Source organism: Engraulis encrasicolus, chromosome 22, assembly GCF_034702125.1.
Source record: "Engraulis encrasicolus isolate BLACKSEA-1 chromosome 22, IST_EnEncr_1.0, whole genome shotgun sequence".
Lineage (NCBI taxonomy): Eukaryota > Metazoa > Chordata > Actinopteri > Clupeiformes > Engraulidae > Engraulis > Engraulis encrasicolus.
In genome coordinates, this window is record NC_085878.1 from 22831002 (window position 1) to 22851373 (window position 20372).

Consider the following 20372-nt stretch of genomic DNA (forward strand, 5'->3'; position numbering starts at 1 on the left):
TGTGTGTGTGTGTGTGTGTGTGCATAGTGTGGTGTATCTATGTCCGTGCTGATGATGGAGGAAGGCTACAGTATAGCCCATCAGACACACTGCCCCCCCTGCTGTGGGCTTCTCTTCCCTGGCTGATGTATATTTCATCAGTGGGGCAGGCTGCAGTGCACAGCACAGGGGTCGGGGCTGCACAGTGGTGTCATGCTTCCTCTGTAGTCAGCACTGTGGGAGTGGAGTGGGGATCTGGCAGTGCTCATTGGCAATGGAGACGGCTGCAGCAAAGTCACCTTGTGGACAATGCGGAGCAGGGTGACTTGTACTTTACTTGCAGTGTATCATATCACTTCGCATCATCATGTCCCACAGGCTTTCTGAAGGAACAAATTGTGATGAGCGAGGACAAGCAAAGGTGTCTCTTGTGCACACACACTGGTGTTGACACAATATGCTGCACAGTTAACTTTTGATTTATTGTTTTTCTTTGCCTTAGTTGTATCGATGGGGATTGCAGTGATTTTCATCACAGGCCTGCTGCACACACAGCATTGCCGATCTCTGCTACTGATGTGCCAGCATTTGTTTGGTTCCACTTCATTCTTCCACTGCTCACTCAGTAAAATGGAGTTATTGTAGGCCTAGTCATTGTGCATCGCAGCATTGTGATTTTAAGATGAGGGCAATTTACATTCTTTAATTTTATAATTAAACCACAATGTCGTGAAAGCTTTTGGTGTGAAAAGACATATCTTTATGTGGAATGTATGCGCATTTCTCGATTGATGTCCCCTAAAAGTATCCTGAATTGTCTTGAGTGTATTGCAGGTAAAAGATCATGTCAAAAGAAATTTTGATAGCTGTTACTTGAAACCTTTGAAGAGGAAAGACACACTCTTAAACATAATTTCCTCCAAGTCTTAAGCTCTGTAGTATCACATGAATGATGAAACACATGACTCAGCAATGTTCTGCGTAGAAACGGGAATTCAAACTTTCGAGGCCCCAATTACGTCAGTGTCTGTGATTCAATTTAAGCCTTCGGCTTTTCACATTTGTCTTGCACCTTTCTCCTAGAAGTCCCCAGGCTTTTGGCTTAAGACTGCTAGACATGCTTGATGAGCAGATGGCCTTGTAACCTAGTAGCCTAGTAGCCTAGCGGTTGGAGCCACTGACTTTCTTGACTGTACCATGAATAGCCTTTGCAAGGGCCAGCTCAAAACGTCTTGGAAATTGCATGGTATGCACAATACGGAAGATTTCCTACTCCAAACAACTGCAAGGGGGCCCATAAGCCGTGGCCTGCCTCAGTCTGTACTTCATAAAGGGTCAGTACACTCACTGTGCCATGCACTTGAAAGTGACGTCACCGAAAACTCAACCCTTCATACTGCCTCTTGTGTCAATCCTCTCCTTGTACTCAAATCGGAAAAGCCAGTGTGTCTAATGAGTGAAACAATAACTGTGTGTGTGTGTGGCCTGACTGGCCTGTTGGCATCTTCAGTGGGTCAGTTATTCACAGTATTTTAATCAGCTTACCGGTAGTTACTGAGTCATTTGTAAGCTCCAGTCTCCCACTCTCTCAGAAGCCGGTAACCGATGTGAAGTGGTTATGGTGATGTGTGACTAAGCAAGACTTAATTTCTTTCTTCTCTCCTTTTTTTAGTCAATGTCTATGCCTGCCCTTCATGGTATAGAGAGAGGAACGTAATTTCAATTGCCTTGTATGACCTGTGCATATAAAGAAACTGACAATAAAAGCTGACTTAACTTGACTTGATCATGTCATCATTGTGACACACGGCACATCACACCACACAGCGCACACAAATAATTTCCCTTTTTGCCCAATATGTGGCGTATAGGTTAACCTCTCTGTGATGCATTGCGTGTGAATCATCAGCTTGACACTCTCAGTCTCATGTGGTGACATGCTCAGGCCAGGGTGTGGAAACTGAAGCTTGGGTGCTCGCTAGGGCTGTCCTGGCTGCCTCTCACCACTGGCCTCAGGGTGACGGCGTGGGAGGTGTGACTGGCCGGGGGGGTGTTTGGTGGGGGGAGTGCAGGTGTGGGGGTGTGCGGGATGCCTAGTGATGGGCCACCTGGATTTCAGAAGCTACAATCTAGTGTCACATATTCCAAATGACCTGGTTTTAGCTGTCCAGGAAGGGCATTTATCAGTTCAGGTAAAGCCAGGTCTTTTGAAATTATTGCACTGGATTATACACGGGTGGGAGACGTGACGCCTTGTTTTTTCGTAACATTGGTTAAAAACCTACAAAACAGTTATTTTTTCTTTAAAAAACAAATGTCAATGAAAGAAGATGTGATACATTATGTTTCATATTAGTCTTAGATAAGAAGAAACATTTTTGTTAAGATTTATGTAAAGGTTTATATGTCAAATATCCTGCGGCGTGACTGTAACATTAATGAAACCTGGAATATAATATAAGTTATATATAAATTAACCAATAACGTTTTGAATAATGTATGAAGCATTTGGCATGATTGCATAAATATCAACTTTATATTAAGATATGTGAATGTGAAAGAAACTCAAGACAGTAATATTAACTACAAGTTCAATTTCGTAACACAAATTGCGTCCTGTGGGGTGACATGTATGTCAATGTTTGTGAACGGGCAGCTGCAAGGCCAACTACAAGGGTCTTAAAGACTGGCTCCTAACCAGTCAGTACCTAGGTTATTGGAGAGTGCTGTGGAAGCTTAAGGTGACTATTAAGTTAACCTCTTAATATGTCTTCATATTGCAATGTTTCTGTCACGCAATGCTTAGGTTCTTTTTATGGTGTCCTGTGGTGTGACTGCTCTTATAGAAGGAAAAAAAGTTTTTTATAAATGAAAACACATATTAAGATTAAACACAATATCATTATCAAGTTAGCATGAGCTCAGATGTCAGTCATGTACAAAAGGATTAAAATGGCCATAATGCAGTGAATTTCCTGTGGTGCGACTTCATTTTCCTGCGGTGCGACATGCCTATGCAATGTGTTGATGCAGGACACATTTTCTCAAAAATGGCAAAAATTAGGCGAAATTCCACGGACCACTAAGAGCTTTATTTTTTTCTATTTTTTTTCAATCAATTTTTTCAGGAATTGGAAAAACTTTTTTTTTTTTTTTTGGGCGTTCCGCCCTTAAACGTCAACCACCCACACGTAGCTTCTGAATCCAGGTTAACCATCACTGTGGGTGACTGACATGGGTGATAGCGTGGGTAGTGAGTGCCTGGCATTGGATTTGGTGGGGGTGCAACTGACATGGGGGGTGGGGGTGTTGTTGTGAGGGGACTGGCGTTATTGGTGGCATGTGGGTGGATGGCAGCGTGGTTGTCTGTGTGAGGGGGTGGGGGCATGAGGAATGTGACTGTTAAGGTGATTGTGTGATGAAGCAAGAGATGGCAGACATTCATGACACCCTTCACTGCACACTGTCTCCACTTCATCTACCAACATGTATCTCTCTCACCATCTCTATCAGTCTCTCTATCTCTCTGGCTTGCTGTCTTCACTATTTTGTGGCTGCTTCCTCCACTGCATTGTCTTCTTTGAAATAATTGCTCTTATAACTGTGTGTGTGTGTGTCTCTCTCTCTCTCTCTCTCTCTCTCTCTCTCTCTCTCTCTCTCTCTCTCTCACGCGCACACCTGATGCTCTTTCTGTATTATCTCTGCTGATTAGCCTATGTCTCATCTCTTCTTTGTGTCTGTGCCTGTATCTGTGTTTGCCTGCAGCTTTTAAGTGAGAAGATAAGTGGTGCAGAGGGAACAAAGCTGGATGAAGACTTCACAGAGATGGAGAGGGTGAGCACACACACACACACACACACACACACACACACACACACACACACACACACACACACACACACACACACACACACACACACACACACACACACACACACACACACACACACACACACACACACACACACAATAAGTTGTAATGTGAGCCTGGTGGTGCACCCACTCAAGGGTAGACATGGCATATGCTGACCTCATTCCAGGCTGCCTAGAAATGGCTGTTTGGATGCGGGAGTGGAGGAGAAGTGTGTCAAATATGTATAAATAGGCAAGACTGTTCCTCTCCTTCATGACTTTTTTCCCTTCTTTCTGACACCTTAGCTTTGTCTCATTGACCTGTCCTTTTTTTCAAGAACAGGTTTCATTTTTGTCTCCTTGTCCTGTTCTTATTAATCGTCTTTTTCCACTTTTAGAAAATTGACGTCACGAACAAATCGGTTTTCGAGCTGTTGTCCAAAACCACAGAATACCTCCAACCCAATCCAGGTAGGATGCTGAATAAGCAGTGGGGAATACAAAGACTTGTCATTGACCCATATTACAGACTTGCATGTACAGTCAATCCGGAAAGTATTCACAGCGCTTCACTTTTTTCACATTTTATTATCTTACAGCCTTATTCCAAATGCTACAAATGAATCTCTGTTGTCAAAATCCTACACAAATTATTCCATTATGACCATGTAAAAAACAAGTCGTCTTGACAGTTTTGAAAATTTCTAAAAATAAAAAGTAAATATATTTACAAAAGTATTCACAGCCTTTGCTTAATACTTTGTAGAACCACCTTTGGCAGCAACTACATTTATTTTTTCATTTCGAAATGAAAGGGAGGTCATCGGTGTGTGTTTCAACCTTTCAGTACATTGAAATTGTACATTTTGAGTCTACACTGCTAATAATGATGCCTTTCAATATATTCAAGGTCCCCTCACAAATAAAGTGGGTCATAATAATGTTGTTAATGTTGTCTATAGCAGTGTCTCATATTGCTATGCATAGTAATGGTAATGAGTAGATACCTGGTTTGAACCAGGCCCAGGCTACCAGCAGGTTGGCCATGCAGGGGAGATAATAAGCTTGACTCTGTGCCTGCCTGCTCATACGTGTGTGTGTGTGTGTGTGTGTGTGTGTGTGTGTGTGTGTGTGTGTGTGTGTGTGTGTGTGTGTGTGTGTGTGTGTGTGTGTGTGTGTGTGTGTGTGTGTGTGTGTGTGTGTGTGTGTGTGTGTGTGTTTGCACGCGTTGGTGGGCTTTGGTGTATGTGGACATTTTGTGTGTGTGTGTGCGTGCGTGCGTGCGCATGTTATTCCATTCAGCTTCCAGAGCCAAGCTGGGCATGCTAAACACTGTGTCTAAGATCCGGGGCCAGGTGAAGACCACAGGCTACCCGCAGACAGAGGGGGTGCTGGGGGACTGCATGCTGCGATACGGCCGCGAACTGGGGGACGAATCCGCCTTCGGTATGCCTCTGCCTTTTTGTTTTTACATTACATTATATTACATTACACTTAGCTGACACTTTAATCCAAAGCTAAGCTTACTTATTATGGTATTGGTTGCAGTCCCTGAACAAATGTGGGGTAACAGAAGGTGTCCTTCTCAAGGGCACTTCAGGCATGGATGTTGTAGGATACCTCCCACATTTTTTCGCAATGGTACTGGATTTGAACGTGCAACCATCAAAGACTAACTCCCTAACCATAAGGCCATGGCTGCCCCAGCAACAGTTCTATCACTCTGTTAGAGTTCTGCTGCCTATGGTTCTCTTGTTCCACAGTTCTGCTGCCTATGGTTCCATTGGCCTCGTACTGTAGCAGCCCAGCGTAACAGCGTGGTGTAAATTACTGCACACAGTGGGGAGGGAATATCTGCCTTGGCTCAAATGGTTGAAACCACATGTACTCTCACACATTTACACACACACATATAACAACACACAGCACACTCGCACAAACCGTATCTAGAGGAGTCAAAACTCTCTCACACACACATTCATTCACTTAAGCTCATTTCATACAAGGCATGCCTACATCGTTTTAATGCAGAACATTATTTGGGACAAGCTATTTTTTCACATATGGGTGTCTGGTACTGCTTCCTTTCCACACAGGAAAACATCATGAAATCATTTTTTTGTGGTCTTGTAGACCATATAAGAAAGCAAGTAATGACCACATTTAAGTCTGTGTTTTGAAATAATCTTAAACGTCCGTGCAAGAGGTCGCCTATATGTTTTTCAAAAACAGTAGACCTGGCATGGCTGCAAAGAGTCCTAAACATACAATGCACTGTGGGTTGAATTCATTTATTATGGCAGCCATCCAGCTGCAAACCTGCTGCTCTGTGCAAAACACTTTTGCGTGTGATAGCTTCACTAGCCCCACACAGAACAAAGCAGTGCTGGCTGCCAAATGCTTCATTAAAACACCATCAGAGCCAACTGTATATGGCAGCAATCCAGTCAAGGGGAGATATAAATATACATTTCCAACAAAAAAAAACACATTATATTGCAGATACCGTACATTGTTTTTGCCATATAGGACAAACATAGTTAACACTATTAGCTAAGGCAATAAAGGTAACTAAGTGTAGAGGAGCAACAAAGATCTTAGATTCTAGTCTCTTAGCACTCTTTGCACTGACGATCAATGCCACCATGTTGTCTTTCTTGAATAGTGTTAGTGTTCGTAGTTGTAGAAGTTGCAAAACTTCCAATGGTGCTAATTTATTACAGATATAAATGGGACAATTGACCGCAGTTGTTATTTTGGAATTGGTGTGTTCGTATCATGTCGTGTAACGCGGTCTACCACATACGTGTATGCTGAGCTATGGCCTGCGTTCTATTTCCTTTTTTCTATCTCTGTCTCTCTCTCTCACTGTCACGGTCTATCTCTGCTACATGTCTGTCTTTCCTTTGCTTTCTCTCTTTCTCCCTCCCCCTCTTTTTCCCTCCTTCTCTCTTCCCTCTCTAATTCTTAAATTCTATCTTCTCCCAATCCTCCCCTCTCTCCATCTCCATTTCTCCACTTCTCCCCTCCCTCACTCCACATCCTCTCTATTTCTCTCCTCCTCTCTTCCCCCTCTTCCTGGGTGTAGGCTCTGCAATGGTGGACATTGGTGAGTCGCTGAAACAGATGGCTGAGGTGAAGGACTCGCTGGACATCAGCGTGAAGCAGAATTTCATCGACCCCCTGCAGACACTACAGGACAAAGACCTCAAAGAGATCGGGGTGAGGACGCATCACTGGACACCTGAGTCTGTCACCACTCTGGGGCCAACTCAATATGGTTCCTCGGGTCCTCCCCTTGTGCTAGTGACCTTGTGCTTTGCTGATGCCCTTGCCAGGCCGTGCCCTCCTAGTGACGCAACACCTTCAGCGTTGCTACTAGTCAGGTCAAGAGCAATGCAAGTACTTTCTGAGCTCCCGAAAAAACGGGAACTCCTCCCACTTTGTTGGGAAGCAAACAATCATTACCAAACCAAGGGAGGCAGGTCATCCATGCCGTTTGGGAAATGTAATTGTTATGTTCTTGGTCAGACCAAGTCTGGAAGAGATTTGAAAGTCGATGATAACCAGGCTACTGATGCCCTGTCTTCATGGAGAAAAAAAAGTTTCCATGCCATCAGCCCAGGCAGACAATTTTTTTCGACAATTTTGTACACATTGCAAATGAGAAAATGACCTTTTATTTGGATTATGCTTTTGCGAGATATTGAATAAAACTGCCTCGCATCATGAGGCCACAAGCGAAAGGAGAGGATAGGCGGTACCATATTGAGTTGGACACTCTGCACATATGGTTCTGGGCATTTGAACTGATGGAGAAAAAAAAATCAACTTTTCTATGCAAAATCAATCAAAATATTTTCGCACCAAAGGCTGGAGCAGGGATGCTATTTTTCTATCCTAAAAAATGATATTAGACGACTGGCACTGCAATAAAATACTTTCAAGAAATATCTTAAAACACATGTTGCTTGTTGGAGAATTTCTACGATTATTTTTCTCCCGATTAATCTATCAGCTCTTTTTTTCGAATAGTCGATTAGTCAAACGATTAATTTTTCAAGTACTCTAGCACTTTAATCTTCAAGGAAATTGGGGGGAAAAGGAAAGAAACCGTTAAAATGAGGTCCCTGGGCTCACAATGAGCTTTAAATCATGATAGTAGCTTATTTACTCTGAGATACAACGTCCAATTCATACGTGCTGGGCAATTTTAGGTTTCAATAAAGTAATGAAGTATTAGTAAAGTAAGTAAAAAAAGCATTGAATTAAATTAAACGATTAGTTGACTGAAAATTCTTGTCGACTAATTTTTATTGTCGATTCGTCACGATTAGTCGATTTATCGTCCCAGCCCTAATTGCATACTCAACTACGTCCATACTGTCTATGTCCATGTATGAGTACTGTCTATGTCTATACTGTCTATGTCCTTACCTAGATTAGTCTATGTCTGCATGGGAGAGCAAGAAACGCAATTTCAAATTCTTTGTATGACCAGTGCATGTAAAGAAATTGACAATAAACTTGACTTGACTTGACTTGACTTGAACATCTATAACTGCAAGGTCTCAGACATGGTGTCCACACAGCAGACCATACTGTAGTAACTTGTGGTAGCACTTGTTTGTTTATCGAAGAGACTTGCCATTATGGCCCACCCAACATGGCATCACGCACATGTGCGTCTATGAAAGAGCAAGGTTGACACACTCCTCAGAACTTGCATGATGAAATTTCATCCTTGTTTTCGATCGTCCTTATATTCACTTGCAAACATAGGTTCATCTTTCATTCAACCCCCAAACCATCTATTTATTTTCCCTATCATTTCCTACTATTTTACACAGGAGAGAATATTTGCAGCATTTGTTTCACTGCCCATTGTGCCTGCACAAAATGGCACATGACAAACACAATTTTGAATCCTGAATCATGATCTGAAACTGTGTGCTGTGCCCCTCATCTGACCGTTTCTCCTGTCTCCTCAGCATCACCTGAAGAAGCTCGAGGGACGCCGGTTAGACTTCGACTACAAGAAGAAGCGGCAGGGCAAGATCCCCGACGAGGAGATCAGGCAGGCCGTGGAGAAGTTTGAGGAGTCCAAAGAGCTGGCCGAGAGGAGCATGTTCAACTTTCTGGAGAACGACGTGAGTCGTGGCACACTTGCCCATGTGTCATGTTTCCAACTCACTTGGTCCTCATTTTAGTGGCACTGATGCAAATCTGGCACTGTGGACTGCAGAGGGAGGAAGTGACTGTGGTAAATGCGTGACCTATTGCGACGTCAAATAACATTTTGGGCAGCCTCGATTCAGAATCTACAGCAGCAAAAATCACCTACCACTTGTACCACATATTTCAAATGACCTGGTTAATTATGCACATGTGCTTAATATAGTTGATTTCAATAATTAACATCTTTACTTGGCTACACACATTAGAATTGGGTGATTCCGTAAATGGTTCAAACGGACTATGCAAGTGATGCTTGTCTGATGTCTGAGTCCTGATTGTCCTGAGTCTTGCTTTCTTTGGATCACTTCAGACTTCAGACTGCTTTAGATGATGACGATTTTTTTTAGTTGTCCACAAGTTTTATTCCTTAATGGTGGTTGACGCACTGACTGCCATCAGAGCAGCAGACTCCCACAGAGCAGCAAACACTTGTCTAAATTTGTCGCAAGGCTGCGTGGTGGTGGTCGTGACTCGTACAGTACCTTTGACAGCTGTGATCGCGACAGTGACTCATGAGCCAGAGTCACACACACACACACACACACACACACACACACACACACACACACACACACACACACACACACACACACACACACACACACACACACACACACACACAATTGCACAGTTAAGAGAGGGTGGTCTGCCAAGCATGGCTGCCAACACACGAAAATGACTCACTGACACTGAAGGCAATCAAGAGGTGACGCATCTCATGGGAATTCACTAGAAGCAAGTGATGATCAGGGTGGAGGAGTGTAATAATTGGTGTGGAGGAAGAAAAGGTCTTACACAGCTGACAGCACCCAGTAATTTGTAGAATTACATCTATGAATAGAGTTCATAGATTTAAACTACGGGTAATGGCTTTTACCCTGCCATTTTTTTCTGATGGCAATGAATCTTGGATTTAAGCTTAGGCTTCCTGAAGATCATAGGTTTAAAGGAACAGTCCACCATGTTTCAATAATAAAGTTTGTTCGTCTCTGACCTGAGACGAGTTCCTCCTGACCTGCCTTGTCTTCAGACGCAGCAACTTGCACGGCATAAATGCGGTAGCAATAGCTTGGCTCAGCTTTGCTTTGGGGAGTATTGGGTGCCTTAAGTTAGAAGTGACCAAATTGTTCCACGTGTTCCCTTTTTAAACAACCTTGCATGACTAGTTAGTGTGGTTAGCTCTGGTTAGTGTAGAGTACAGTAACATTTCTTGATCCCGGAGGAAATGAAGATATCTAATAGCATAAATAAATGCAGAATACACAAGACGTTATACACATTATATTGCACAATAAACAAAAACTAGAAGCTAGACTAAGGACTGAAACACAAAAAGACGAGTAAGACGGACAGAAACACAGAGCTACTGGAACTAGCTGCCCAGAGGTTGTGCTAATGTAGCCTGGGCGAAAGCTGACTGTTGACTCCGTCAAACAGTCTGGCGAAAGCGAAGAGAAATCTGACTGACTGAATCTGAACACTGACTGACTTCGCGGGTGAGTTCTGCGTCACCACTCTCGACTGTTTGCTGATTGGCTAAACAGTGAGCGAACCAAGCTAGGAGGCTTTTGCCAGACTAGCGAGCCAAAATCTTTAGGTGGAAGTACATAGGATGGCGTCGCCAGGCTAGTGCTAATGTCCTTTCTGTGTGTGTGTGTGTGGCTGCAGGTGGAGCAGGTGAGCCAGCTGTCAGCGCTGGTGGAAGCAGCCCTGGAGTACCACCGCCTGTCCCTAGAGATCCTGGAGGAACTCAACAGCAAAATACAAGACAGGTACACGCCCAAACAACTGTACTGATACAGTCACACGTAGGGATGCACGGTACCACTTTGTTTTTGAAAACCAATACGAGTACATTCATTTCTGTACTTGCCATTACGGAGTACTGATACCGATACTTTTACCCCCAACATGCAATGAAATAAGTGCATAGCCTTGTTTTTCCACCTGTGATATTTGTTTTATTGTCCATTTCCATGTGGAATTAAGTTTTAGTAAATGTATGAGGCGGTACTTTTTTCCCCATGCGGCTTTCAAGTCAACAGAATGTATTGTTTCGTGTAATGGCAGTATCAGTGCCTGGTATTGGCAAGTGTTTGACGAGTATGAGTATAATAAGCAAGTATCGGGGCCAAGTATCGGTATCGGTGCATCCCTAGTCACGCGGCCAGCTTGGGAACTGGAATCAATGATGTTGTGCAAAAAATCGATAGTGGTTTGTTGGTCTTTGAGATCTATGTAGAACCAGGTGACTCACTGTGTGTGTGTCTGTGTCTGTCTATACGTGTGTGATCTGGACTCGTTGACAGGATAAGCACAGCTAGTAGTCGACCTAAGAGGGAGTTCAAGCCAAAGTCCATCATGAGCAGTCTGGAAGCCCTGGACAACACACAGCACAATGGTTTATCATACAGCTCATCAATAAAGTCAACAGGTAGGCTGGCCATGCCCATGTCAGGCCTGGTATTTACTCTCTGTGCAACAAATGGGTGGTCTGTTTGCCCTTTGCATGCTTTGATCACTTTTGTGGAATCTGTGTGGTATTTGGAGTCTGTTGCATGTGATGGTTGCATTTATGAGCGTGTTATGGACTGCGCTTTTCTGTGTTTGTATTGGTAATCAATCCACTGTTCCTTACAGATCATCAGATCAACCACAGTTTAAATGGCAAAAGTAGGTGTCCTCCCATTTTTACACTTTACCTTACAAAATATATCTTTTTGCATTTTTTATCTATGTCATGCTTATATAAACCTTTTTGGAAATATTAGGAAATGTTAAATAACCATTGGGGTTTTGTTAGTGTACTACTGTATACTGGGTGATTGTGTAACACCTTGGCCTCCTCATGGCAGTTCACATCAGAGCCGTTGATGCCATCTGGTGGCTGCCTGTAGTTATTACTACAGATAAGGCAACGTGCTTTGTGAATGGTTGATGATGCACAGCAGCACTCTCTAGAAATACAGTTTGATGTTTTACATTGATGATTTTTTTATTTAGGAAGCCATGCACCCAGTAGTTTTTTTTCATATTATTTTAAATGTTTAAACATTTTTTTTCAGTGGTTCACCAAACACGGTACTTTTTCAATTAGTTTTGCTGACGTCCATGTTATGACTGTTCTAATTAAGTTTGGAGGAGTGGGCTGTCTCTTGTTTAATTCAAATGAGAGACAATTTTGCTTTCAACCTGTAGGGTGATCAAAGTCAAACATTTGTGTTGCTTTAAATTGTGGTGATGCCTGCTGTCTGCAAATTACACACTTGGTCTGCCTGTCTGTCTGCCTGTCTGTCTGTCTGCCTGTCTGTCTTTCTATGTCTACATCTGTGCCTCACTCCATGTCCACATATGTGTTCATTCAGCCCATTCCCATCCAGTTGAGCACTTCACCCCCATGCCCCAGCCTTGGTTAGACAGGTCCGACGGTGATGGAAATGGCAACGGCAACGGCAACGGCTACAGCCGTGAGTATATCCACCCTCACCAGCCCTCATCCATCTCCTGTCACTACACCACTCCACTCCACCCCACCACACCACACCACAGTGACTTTCATGTGCGTGTCAACCACAACAGTGCACTGTAGTATCGGCCGTTGGCAGTCATATTGAAACCCGTCCGTTATGAAATGCACCTGCAGCAGTCTCTGTGATGTTCCTCCGTCTGCATGCGATACTGTGCTTTGCTGTGTTATGTGGAGTCGGCCTGGCAAGCCCAACATGTCTTAGCTGATTTGCTCTTGAGTGGATGTTCTTTTTTTCCTCTTTCGTCTTCCGTAGAGTTTATTAAAGTGCCCGGGGCAAACATACCTGTTTCTTCTCAGAGCATGTAATAATACTGGCAGCCCTTCATGTTTCTGATTTGTCTGACATAACACAGAATGCTTTTATGAGTTTGTACTGTATTTTACTGCCGCCGTTATTTGGCCATTATAAACAAGAAGGCCTCCGAACACGTTGTTACATACATATGACATGATGGGGAAAAAAAAGAAAAAGTCAGCTTTTTAAGTACAAAATATGGTCAATATGTTGTTGAGTGCAGTGTACCTAGTAAGAGGTCTCTGGCCTTGTGCACTTTGAAGAGCTCACTCTCACTTCTGCTACTTACAGTTTCCATTACTTTTGGATGTCTTCTTTGTAGCCTTCCCTTGTCTAGTCAGTCAGACACCGCTGCCCTTAAAATGCCAGAAGCCCAGACAGAGGCTTTTAGTTTGACTACGACACTCAGTGTGTCTCGACTCTTTAGCATTGGACTAAAGATGAACTCTACAAGACGTTGTGCGTTCTGGTACCATGGTTTGCACAATGTTTAACAATTCATTAACAGAATTTTAACTAAATTAAGTCAAAGGATTGAAGCACATCACAGCTATTATACAGTAGTAAAGTACAGGGGTTGGACAAAATAATGGAAACACCTGTCATTTTATTGTGGGAATTTTGCACCAGTAAGGTGAAGTGTGAAGGTTCAATTAGCAGGGTTAGAACAGAGTTTTGCTTAAAAGTTTGCAATGCACACAACATTATGGGTGACATATCAGAGTTCAAAAAGGAGAAATTCTAGGTGTGTGTGTGTAACTGTTACACCTTTTACCGAGATAGCAAGTCTTTGTGATGTATCAAGAGACACAGTATCCAAGGTAATGTCTGCACACCACATCTAACATGATTAACTTTGGATGCAAGAGGAAGCTGTCTAAATTCTCTGAAAGAGATGTTTGGGTGCTAACCCGGACTGTATCCAAAAAACATAAAACCACAGGTGTCCAAATCACGGTAGAATTAAATGTGCACCTCAACCAGGGCTTTGAACCGTTATTTTTTTCCAAACGTTCCGTTCCGAACAGAAACGGAATTATAACGTTTCCGGTTATGAGTTCCACCAATAAATTGACGTTCCCGAACCGGTTAGAACAAAAAAAATATTGTTCCCGGAACGGTTAATTTCGTTCCTGTCAGCTGATTACTCCCCATAGGCCTAACAGACGGTAATTAACCAAGAAAGACGGAAGTGCAAATGAGTCAGCCTACTTCCAAACTGTTTATTCAAGCGGATGAAAATAATATCCTCCAGAATTTTGTCATTCAGGGACGACCTAAGCGGAGAATAAACCTCAATGATGAAAATGCGCGCTCCACGCTGACTTGGGTCACGGGGAGCGCTATGATGGACATTGTGAGTTTGTGCATATTTGAAGCGGCCATGGATGCCCCAATAATGTCGAACATTCTCAGTGCGCTTTACACGCGCTTCTCTGCAATATCTATCTGCAATTCTCTTGAGGAACGGTATTAACCGGTATTAACCGGTTACCATTATTTTTAAATAAGTGTTTCCGTTCCAGAACATAAAAAATAATAACGTTTCCGGTTTCGTTTCTGTTCCCTGTAAAATACAAAAAGTTCCTGGTTTCGTTTTCGTTCCTTGAACCGGTTCAAAGCCCTGACCTCAACTCTCCTGTTTCCACCAGAACGGTCCATCAAGAGCTTCACAGGGTCAATAGACACGGCCGGTCACCCAAACATCCCTTTCAGACAGCTTCCTCTTGTGTTCACAGTTAATTCTGTTGGATGTGGTTCATCCTTCTTGGTGGTATGCAGACATTACCTTGGATACCGTGGCTCTTGATACATCACAAAGACTTGCTATCTTGGTCAAAGATGCAACAGTTACATGTGTACCAAGAATTTCTCCTTTTTGAACTCTGACATGTCACCCATAATGTTGTGTGCATTGCAAAATTTTGAGCAAAACTGTGCTCTTGCACTGCAAATTGATCCTTCACACTTCACCTTACTGCAGCAATGTGCAATAAATGAAGATTGGCCAAAAGGCTGGTCCACTTGAGCCATGAATCTTCTCACACTAAAATGACAGGTGTTTCCATTATTTTGTCCAACCCCTGTAGATGTTAACCTTTCTTTGTTTGCTGTCTCCATGCACACAGATTGACGTTTGTCACTGTGTAAGGTCTATTCATTGCCAATGTGAACGCATGGTAACGCTGCTGTGTATTGGTAGTTAAATACTGTATGTCAGGACAGGAGTAAGTAGAGACTACGCTGAACACAGTGTGTGTATTTGAGCCTTTGTAATAAAGGCCATCCGGCACAATCCGCCACTCTGGGCTTGAACTCGCAGCCCCACGGCAAGCCTCTGGTATGAGGACAACTGTAAAACAGCTGAGCCAAAGGTCTCAGCTGATAACTCAGTCGCCTTCGTATCTGTATGAGACTTCAAGGGAGAGGTTTACTAATGTTCTACTGCCAAATGCTGCTAGATGGCATTCGTTAGACCTGGATGTAGTAGTTTCCAGCACATATCTAATGTGTGTATGTATACGTGCTGTATGTATCCATGTCTGTACGTATGTTCACGTGTATTGTTGTCGACTCGTCTGCCCCCTCAGAGTCAGAGATGCACATGGACCAGCCGTGCTGTCGTGCGCTCTACGACTTTGAGCCGGAGAACGAGGGCGAGCTGGGCTTCAAGGAGGGAGACCTCATCATCCTCACCAACCAGATTGACGAGAACTGGTACGAGGGCATGATCAACGGGGAGTCCGGCTTCTTCCCCATCAACTACGTAGAGGTGCTGGTGGCTCTGCCCCAGTGAGGAGCCCACCTCCCCTTACCTGACCCCCCCCCTAACCTGACCAGCCCCCTGCCGCCCTCTTCTGCCCCTCCGCTGCCACCTTATGCTCCCTGCCAGCCCCCACTTGCTCCCCCCCTGCTACGTGTAGCCGTGATGTCCAAAAATGCAGTGTGCAGAGTCCTCTGCTGTCCTCTGTACACACACTCACACTCACACACACGCACGCACACACGCACACACACACGCACACACGCACACACACACACAATGACTTACTTACCTGATAAATGTCTGGCCCCGTGCAGTGAATGCCTTGCTATTCAACAAACATTTTTTTTAGGAATTGTCCTGTTGTATCTGCTCATGCCTATTTATTTTGTACATGTGTCTTTTTCTGTGTGCGTTGTTTTTCCTTATCTTTTATGATCTTACAGTACTTCTGTTTGTGGTATGCAGTAAAAAAAAATGGTGTATGCGTTGGAATTCACTCTTGCTCTGAAGTTATTTTCTTTTTCTGTTCTATATGTTTTTGTTGTTTTTAAATGACGTGGTGCATATCGTTGGGTTGGTATGTTCGTAGGCTGTCTCTGTATATTTCTGCTCAAATGTGGAACTTGTTACCTGCCTGCAGTGGTCTTACGTGTTTTGAAGAAAAACACATTTTTAAACTGTGAGTTTTCTGAACTGCAACTCAATGAATGTCCTCTTTTACCAAGTCTTTGTCCGTTTACATGGTATTACTTATTGTGATGCAAACTAAATCATAGTAAGTGCCCGAAGCTTTGTGTCAGGTAGGGTAAAAAGAAAAACGAAACAAAAAAGACTGTATTACTTTTACCGTTAAAGTGCTTTTTCCAATGGCGTTTGTATTGCACTAAAGCTTTAGATTTCACTCCCATGGATGTGCACATTTCTCTTCTCTTCTCTTCTCTTCTCTTCTCTTCTCTTCTCTTCTCTTCTCTTCTCTTCTCTTCTCTTCTCTTCTCTTCTCTTCTCTTCTCTTCTCTTCTCTTCTCTTCTCTTCTCTTCTCTTCTCTTCTCTTATTTTTTTTTCTCTCTCTCTCTCTCTCTCCCCCTCTCTCTCTCTCTCTCTCTCTCTCTCTCTCTCTCTCTCTCTCTCTCTCTCTCTCTCGTTTTCATTCCATATCTTGCCCTCCTCTGCCCATCAAGGGTTGATGTTATTTCTGTATGAGGAGATAACCACTATTTAGTCCATCACAGTGCCACCCTGTGGCCACCTCTGACACACCATGAACACAGAATGTCATTGACTTATGACTCCTAGTTTTGTACTATAGGCCTGCCATTGTACTACTGTCTGCCTCAGTGTCGTAGATTGAAGGAAAAGCTACAAGAACAACAAGACCTACTTTGTACCAGTATCTTCAGTCTGAGAACCCTGTGCTCTACTTTGTGAATGGAAGCAGTGGAACTTTTTTTTTCCTTTTGGAATGCTTCTTCTTTTCTTTCTTTGATGAACCATTATTTAACTGACCAACGCTGTACCCATTCCATGTCAGATGGAAGTGTGCTGTACAGCTACGCATATATGTCATGTCATGAGTAAATGTTTAAATTGCAAGCTTGGTTATGTTTCAGGGTGTGATGCCATATACTGTATAGGGAATAGCATGTGAGCTATGTATGTATGTTTGTCTGTATGTTTGTATGTCAGTTAGGAGGTACAAAGGCTATGTTTATACTCGTCTCCATTGAAAATAGATCATGTCACTGAGTTCACACACACACACACACACAGACACACACAAAACCCCTACTGTGTTACTCATCTTACAGCGTTAATCATTAGTGTAGGTCACTCACATGTTTTCTTTTTTTTTTCTTTTTTCTTTTGGGACAGATGTTTTTGCTGGACAAATCACAGTTAAGCAAAGACAAGGGTGAACAACACCCCTTTTATGTGATTTTGATAATGAACAAAGCTATTTTTGTGACCTTAATATCATGCCTTCGAGTCTTAATGCTGAAGAACAAAAAAACAAACGAAACTGGAGTGTGAGGAGCTGTCCTCTGGGAAGATGAAACAAAACAAAACAAGAGAGACCTAAATGTATGTTCCTCCTTCCTTTTTGTTTTTGCTTTGAGCCATACCCACCCTACCCTCGGTAACCACCTCCTGTCTGTCCGAGTAGATCTTGAGCCGATGGGAGACTGAAACCAATAGACTACAGAAGGGAGTCGGGAATGTTAGCCACTAAGTTAGTGCTGGAACGTCTGTTTGTCTGTCTTTATGTCCAAATCCCAAATCACTGTTGGAAAGCAGACGGTTTGCCCACACTATTTGAGTCCTGTCTTGTTTCTACACTGTAATTTCTCGAGCCATCAACCCCAACCCCCCCTTTCTCCCTCTCTCTCTCTCCACACTCCTTTGCCTTGGCCACTCTACACAGCACGCCTTTCCAAACCAATACAAACTTGCAACGGAAGCTGTGCATGAGAATCCTCTTTGTCTTCTATCTTGTCCTTTGTTCTGTAGCATAATTTATACAAAGTGTTTTATAGGTGTTGTAAATGAATATATTATTATTACATACTGTATATTGCATAAATAAATGAAGATGAAATACCATATTTGTTGTGAAGTTTATAATTCATTATGACAGAATGTCATGACAGAATCACACAAAATGGCTGCATGATACACAATTTAAATACATAACTTCCATAGCAGCAATGTTCACATGGTATTTACAAAGCTAAGAATCACAGTTGACTTTCCCACCTTTTAAAAACAACAATTCTTATGTTCCATAAGCTAATGCCTTCAAAGTCCTCTGAAGAATGTCTTTAAGACTTACCAGTGGTAAAGACCACAAAAAGGAAAAAAAAATACATTACATTTTAAAGACTGATTCACATAAAACCATTGCAGTAGCATTTGAGGTACTGTATCCTCCGTGGCCTCAAAGAAGAAAAGACATGATCAGATTTCACTTTTAGCCATTTTAGAGTCATGGGTTCACTTTCAACAACTGTGAACCATTGTAGAGTCATGGCTTCATCCAAGTAGCAGTATCTCATATCCAGACCTCAGTGCTCCTCTGCTTTGTCACCCTTTGTCCCCTGTGTGCTTTGCCCCTCATAGGCTGTGCTCTCTGGTCTCTCTGGTTGCCTGCTGCAGAGATCTGGATCTGGTCCTGGTTGTCCGGGCTCTCTGCTCCCGCCCTGTCCCCAGCCCCGACCTCCTTCAGCGGCGTGCAGTTCCCCGCGCAGGTCCAGTCGGGCCTGTGGTCCACCACCAGGTCCAGCGTGGGCAGCGAGGTGGTGCTGGTCACGTCCCGGAAGGTCAACGAGGTGATGGACTGGCTGTCCTGGTTGATGGCCTCGTAGCCCTTCCAGGAGCCTCCTCCTCCTCCAACGCCTCCTCCTCGGTCGGGCAGCACCCTCACCGAACGGCTAATCTTCTTCCAGCCCAGGTGGTTGAGCTCCAGGAAGTTGAGGAAGATGCAGAAGATGCCCACGCTGAACATGAAGATGAGGAAGATGGTCTTCTCGGTGGGACGCGACACGTAGCAGTCGGTGCTCTGCGAGCAGGGGAGCGCCGTGCACAGGTAGTGTGCCGGCACGCGGAAGCCGAACAGCAGCCACTGGGCCAACACGAAGCCGACCTCCAGCGCCGCTCGGAAGCACACGTGGAACACGTAGTACTTGGAGAGCACTCCGGACCTCACCGCCCCGGTAGCCCCACCACCCCCAGGCTGCTGACACACCCTGGTCCTGGGCAGCGAGGAGGAGGTCAGGCACGCGGCGGCGGTGACCCCGGCTCCTCTGTCCCCTCGGCTCTGGGCCATGATGCCCTCCAGTACGTTGGCCAGGCTGTGGCCCAGGTGCCGGTGGGACTTGATGGAGCAGCTGTCCGAGTCGCAGCTGCGGGCGTACGCCTCCCGGCTCTCCTTGGCCGCCGCGATGGCAGTGGCCATGGTGGTGGTGGTGGTGGTGGTGGTGCCACCAGCGGTGGGGTCTCGACCAGCAGCACCCGCTGCGTCGTGGTGCTTGGACAGGTTATGCCAGGTGTAGATGATGAAGCAGAGCGAGGGCGTGGAGACGGTGATGATCTGGAAGACCCAGAAGCGCGGCTGCGAGATGGGCGCGAAGGCGTCGTAGCACACATTCAGGCAGCCGGGCTGCATGGTGTTGCACACGAACATCTCCTGCTCGTCTGCGTACACGTCCTCCGTCGCCACGGCGACGATGAGCAGCCGGAAGATGACCATGACGGTGAGCCAGATGCGTCCGATCATGGTGGAGTGCTGGTGCACGGCGTCCAGCAGTCGCTTCAGCAGGGTCCACTCCGTCATGCTGCCTCTGGCTCTGGCTCCGGCTCCGGCTCTGGCTCCGGCTCTGCCGCCGCGCTGGAAGATGCTCCTCTTCAGATACACCACTTGAAATAGATCCACTTTAGTAGCCCTGCTGCCACCAGCACTGCTGCTGCTGTTCTTGCCGGGGAGGACGGCCACTTTCATGTTACAGCTCTGGCAGCCCGAGAGCTGGGGTGCCATCGCTGCACTGAGCCATCCCTTTTTCGCCGTCAGAGATAAGCGGCCTGGCCCCTAAGCGGTGGAGGAGGAGGTGAGGTGTGTTGGGTGATTCTGTGTGTGTGTGTGTGTGTGTGTGTGTGTGTGTGTGTGTGTGTGTGTGTGTGTGTGTGTGTGTGTGTGTGTGTGTGTGTGTGTGTGTGTGTG

The 20372-nt window shown here is 44.5% G+C and overlaps 2 protein-coding genes across 3 annotated transcripts in view; one reads left to right on the plus strand and one right to left on the minus strand.

The window, feature by feature from the left end:
* Nucleotides 1-18259, plus strand: part of sh3gl3a (SH3-domain GRB2-like 3a) — a 55309-nt gene extending 37050 nt beyond the window's left edge. For both annotated transcript variants that reach the window (XM_063188151.1, XM_063188150.1), the window contains exons 2-11: nucleotides 3745-3813; nucleotides 4230-4302; nucleotides 5134-5277; nucleotides 6920-7053; nucleotides 8823-8981; nucleotides 10738-10841; nucleotides 11379-11503; nucleotides 11710-11742; nucleotides 12435-12536; nucleotides 15485-18259. In XM_063188151.1, the coding sequence (XP_063044221.1) occupies nucleotides 3805-3813; nucleotides 4230-4302; nucleotides 5134-5277; nucleotides 6920-7053; nucleotides 8823-8981; nucleotides 10738-10841; nucleotides 11379-11503; nucleotides 11710-11742; nucleotides 12435-12536; nucleotides 15485-15690 (1089 nt within the window). In that variant the 5' untranslated portion in view covers nucleotides 3745-3804 and the 3' untranslated portion in view covers nucleotides 15691-18259. The remainder of the gene's footprint in view (nucleotides 1-3744; nucleotides 3814-4229; nucleotides 4303-5133; nucleotides 5278-6919; nucleotides 7054-8822; nucleotides 8982-10737; nucleotides 10842-11378; nucleotides 11504-11709; nucleotides 11743-12434; nucleotides 12537-15484) is intronic.
* A 448-nt stretch (nucleotides 18260-18707) lies between these two features.
* On the minus strand, nucleotides 18708-19988 carry gjd6 (gap junction protein delta 6). Its single transcript, XM_063188242.1, has one exon. It carries the CDS (start codon nucleotides 19986-19988, stop codon nucleotides 18708-18710), a length of 1281 nt encoding a protein of 426 aa, XP_063044312.1.
* Between the last annotated feature and the right edge of the window lie 384 nt (nucleotides 19989-20372).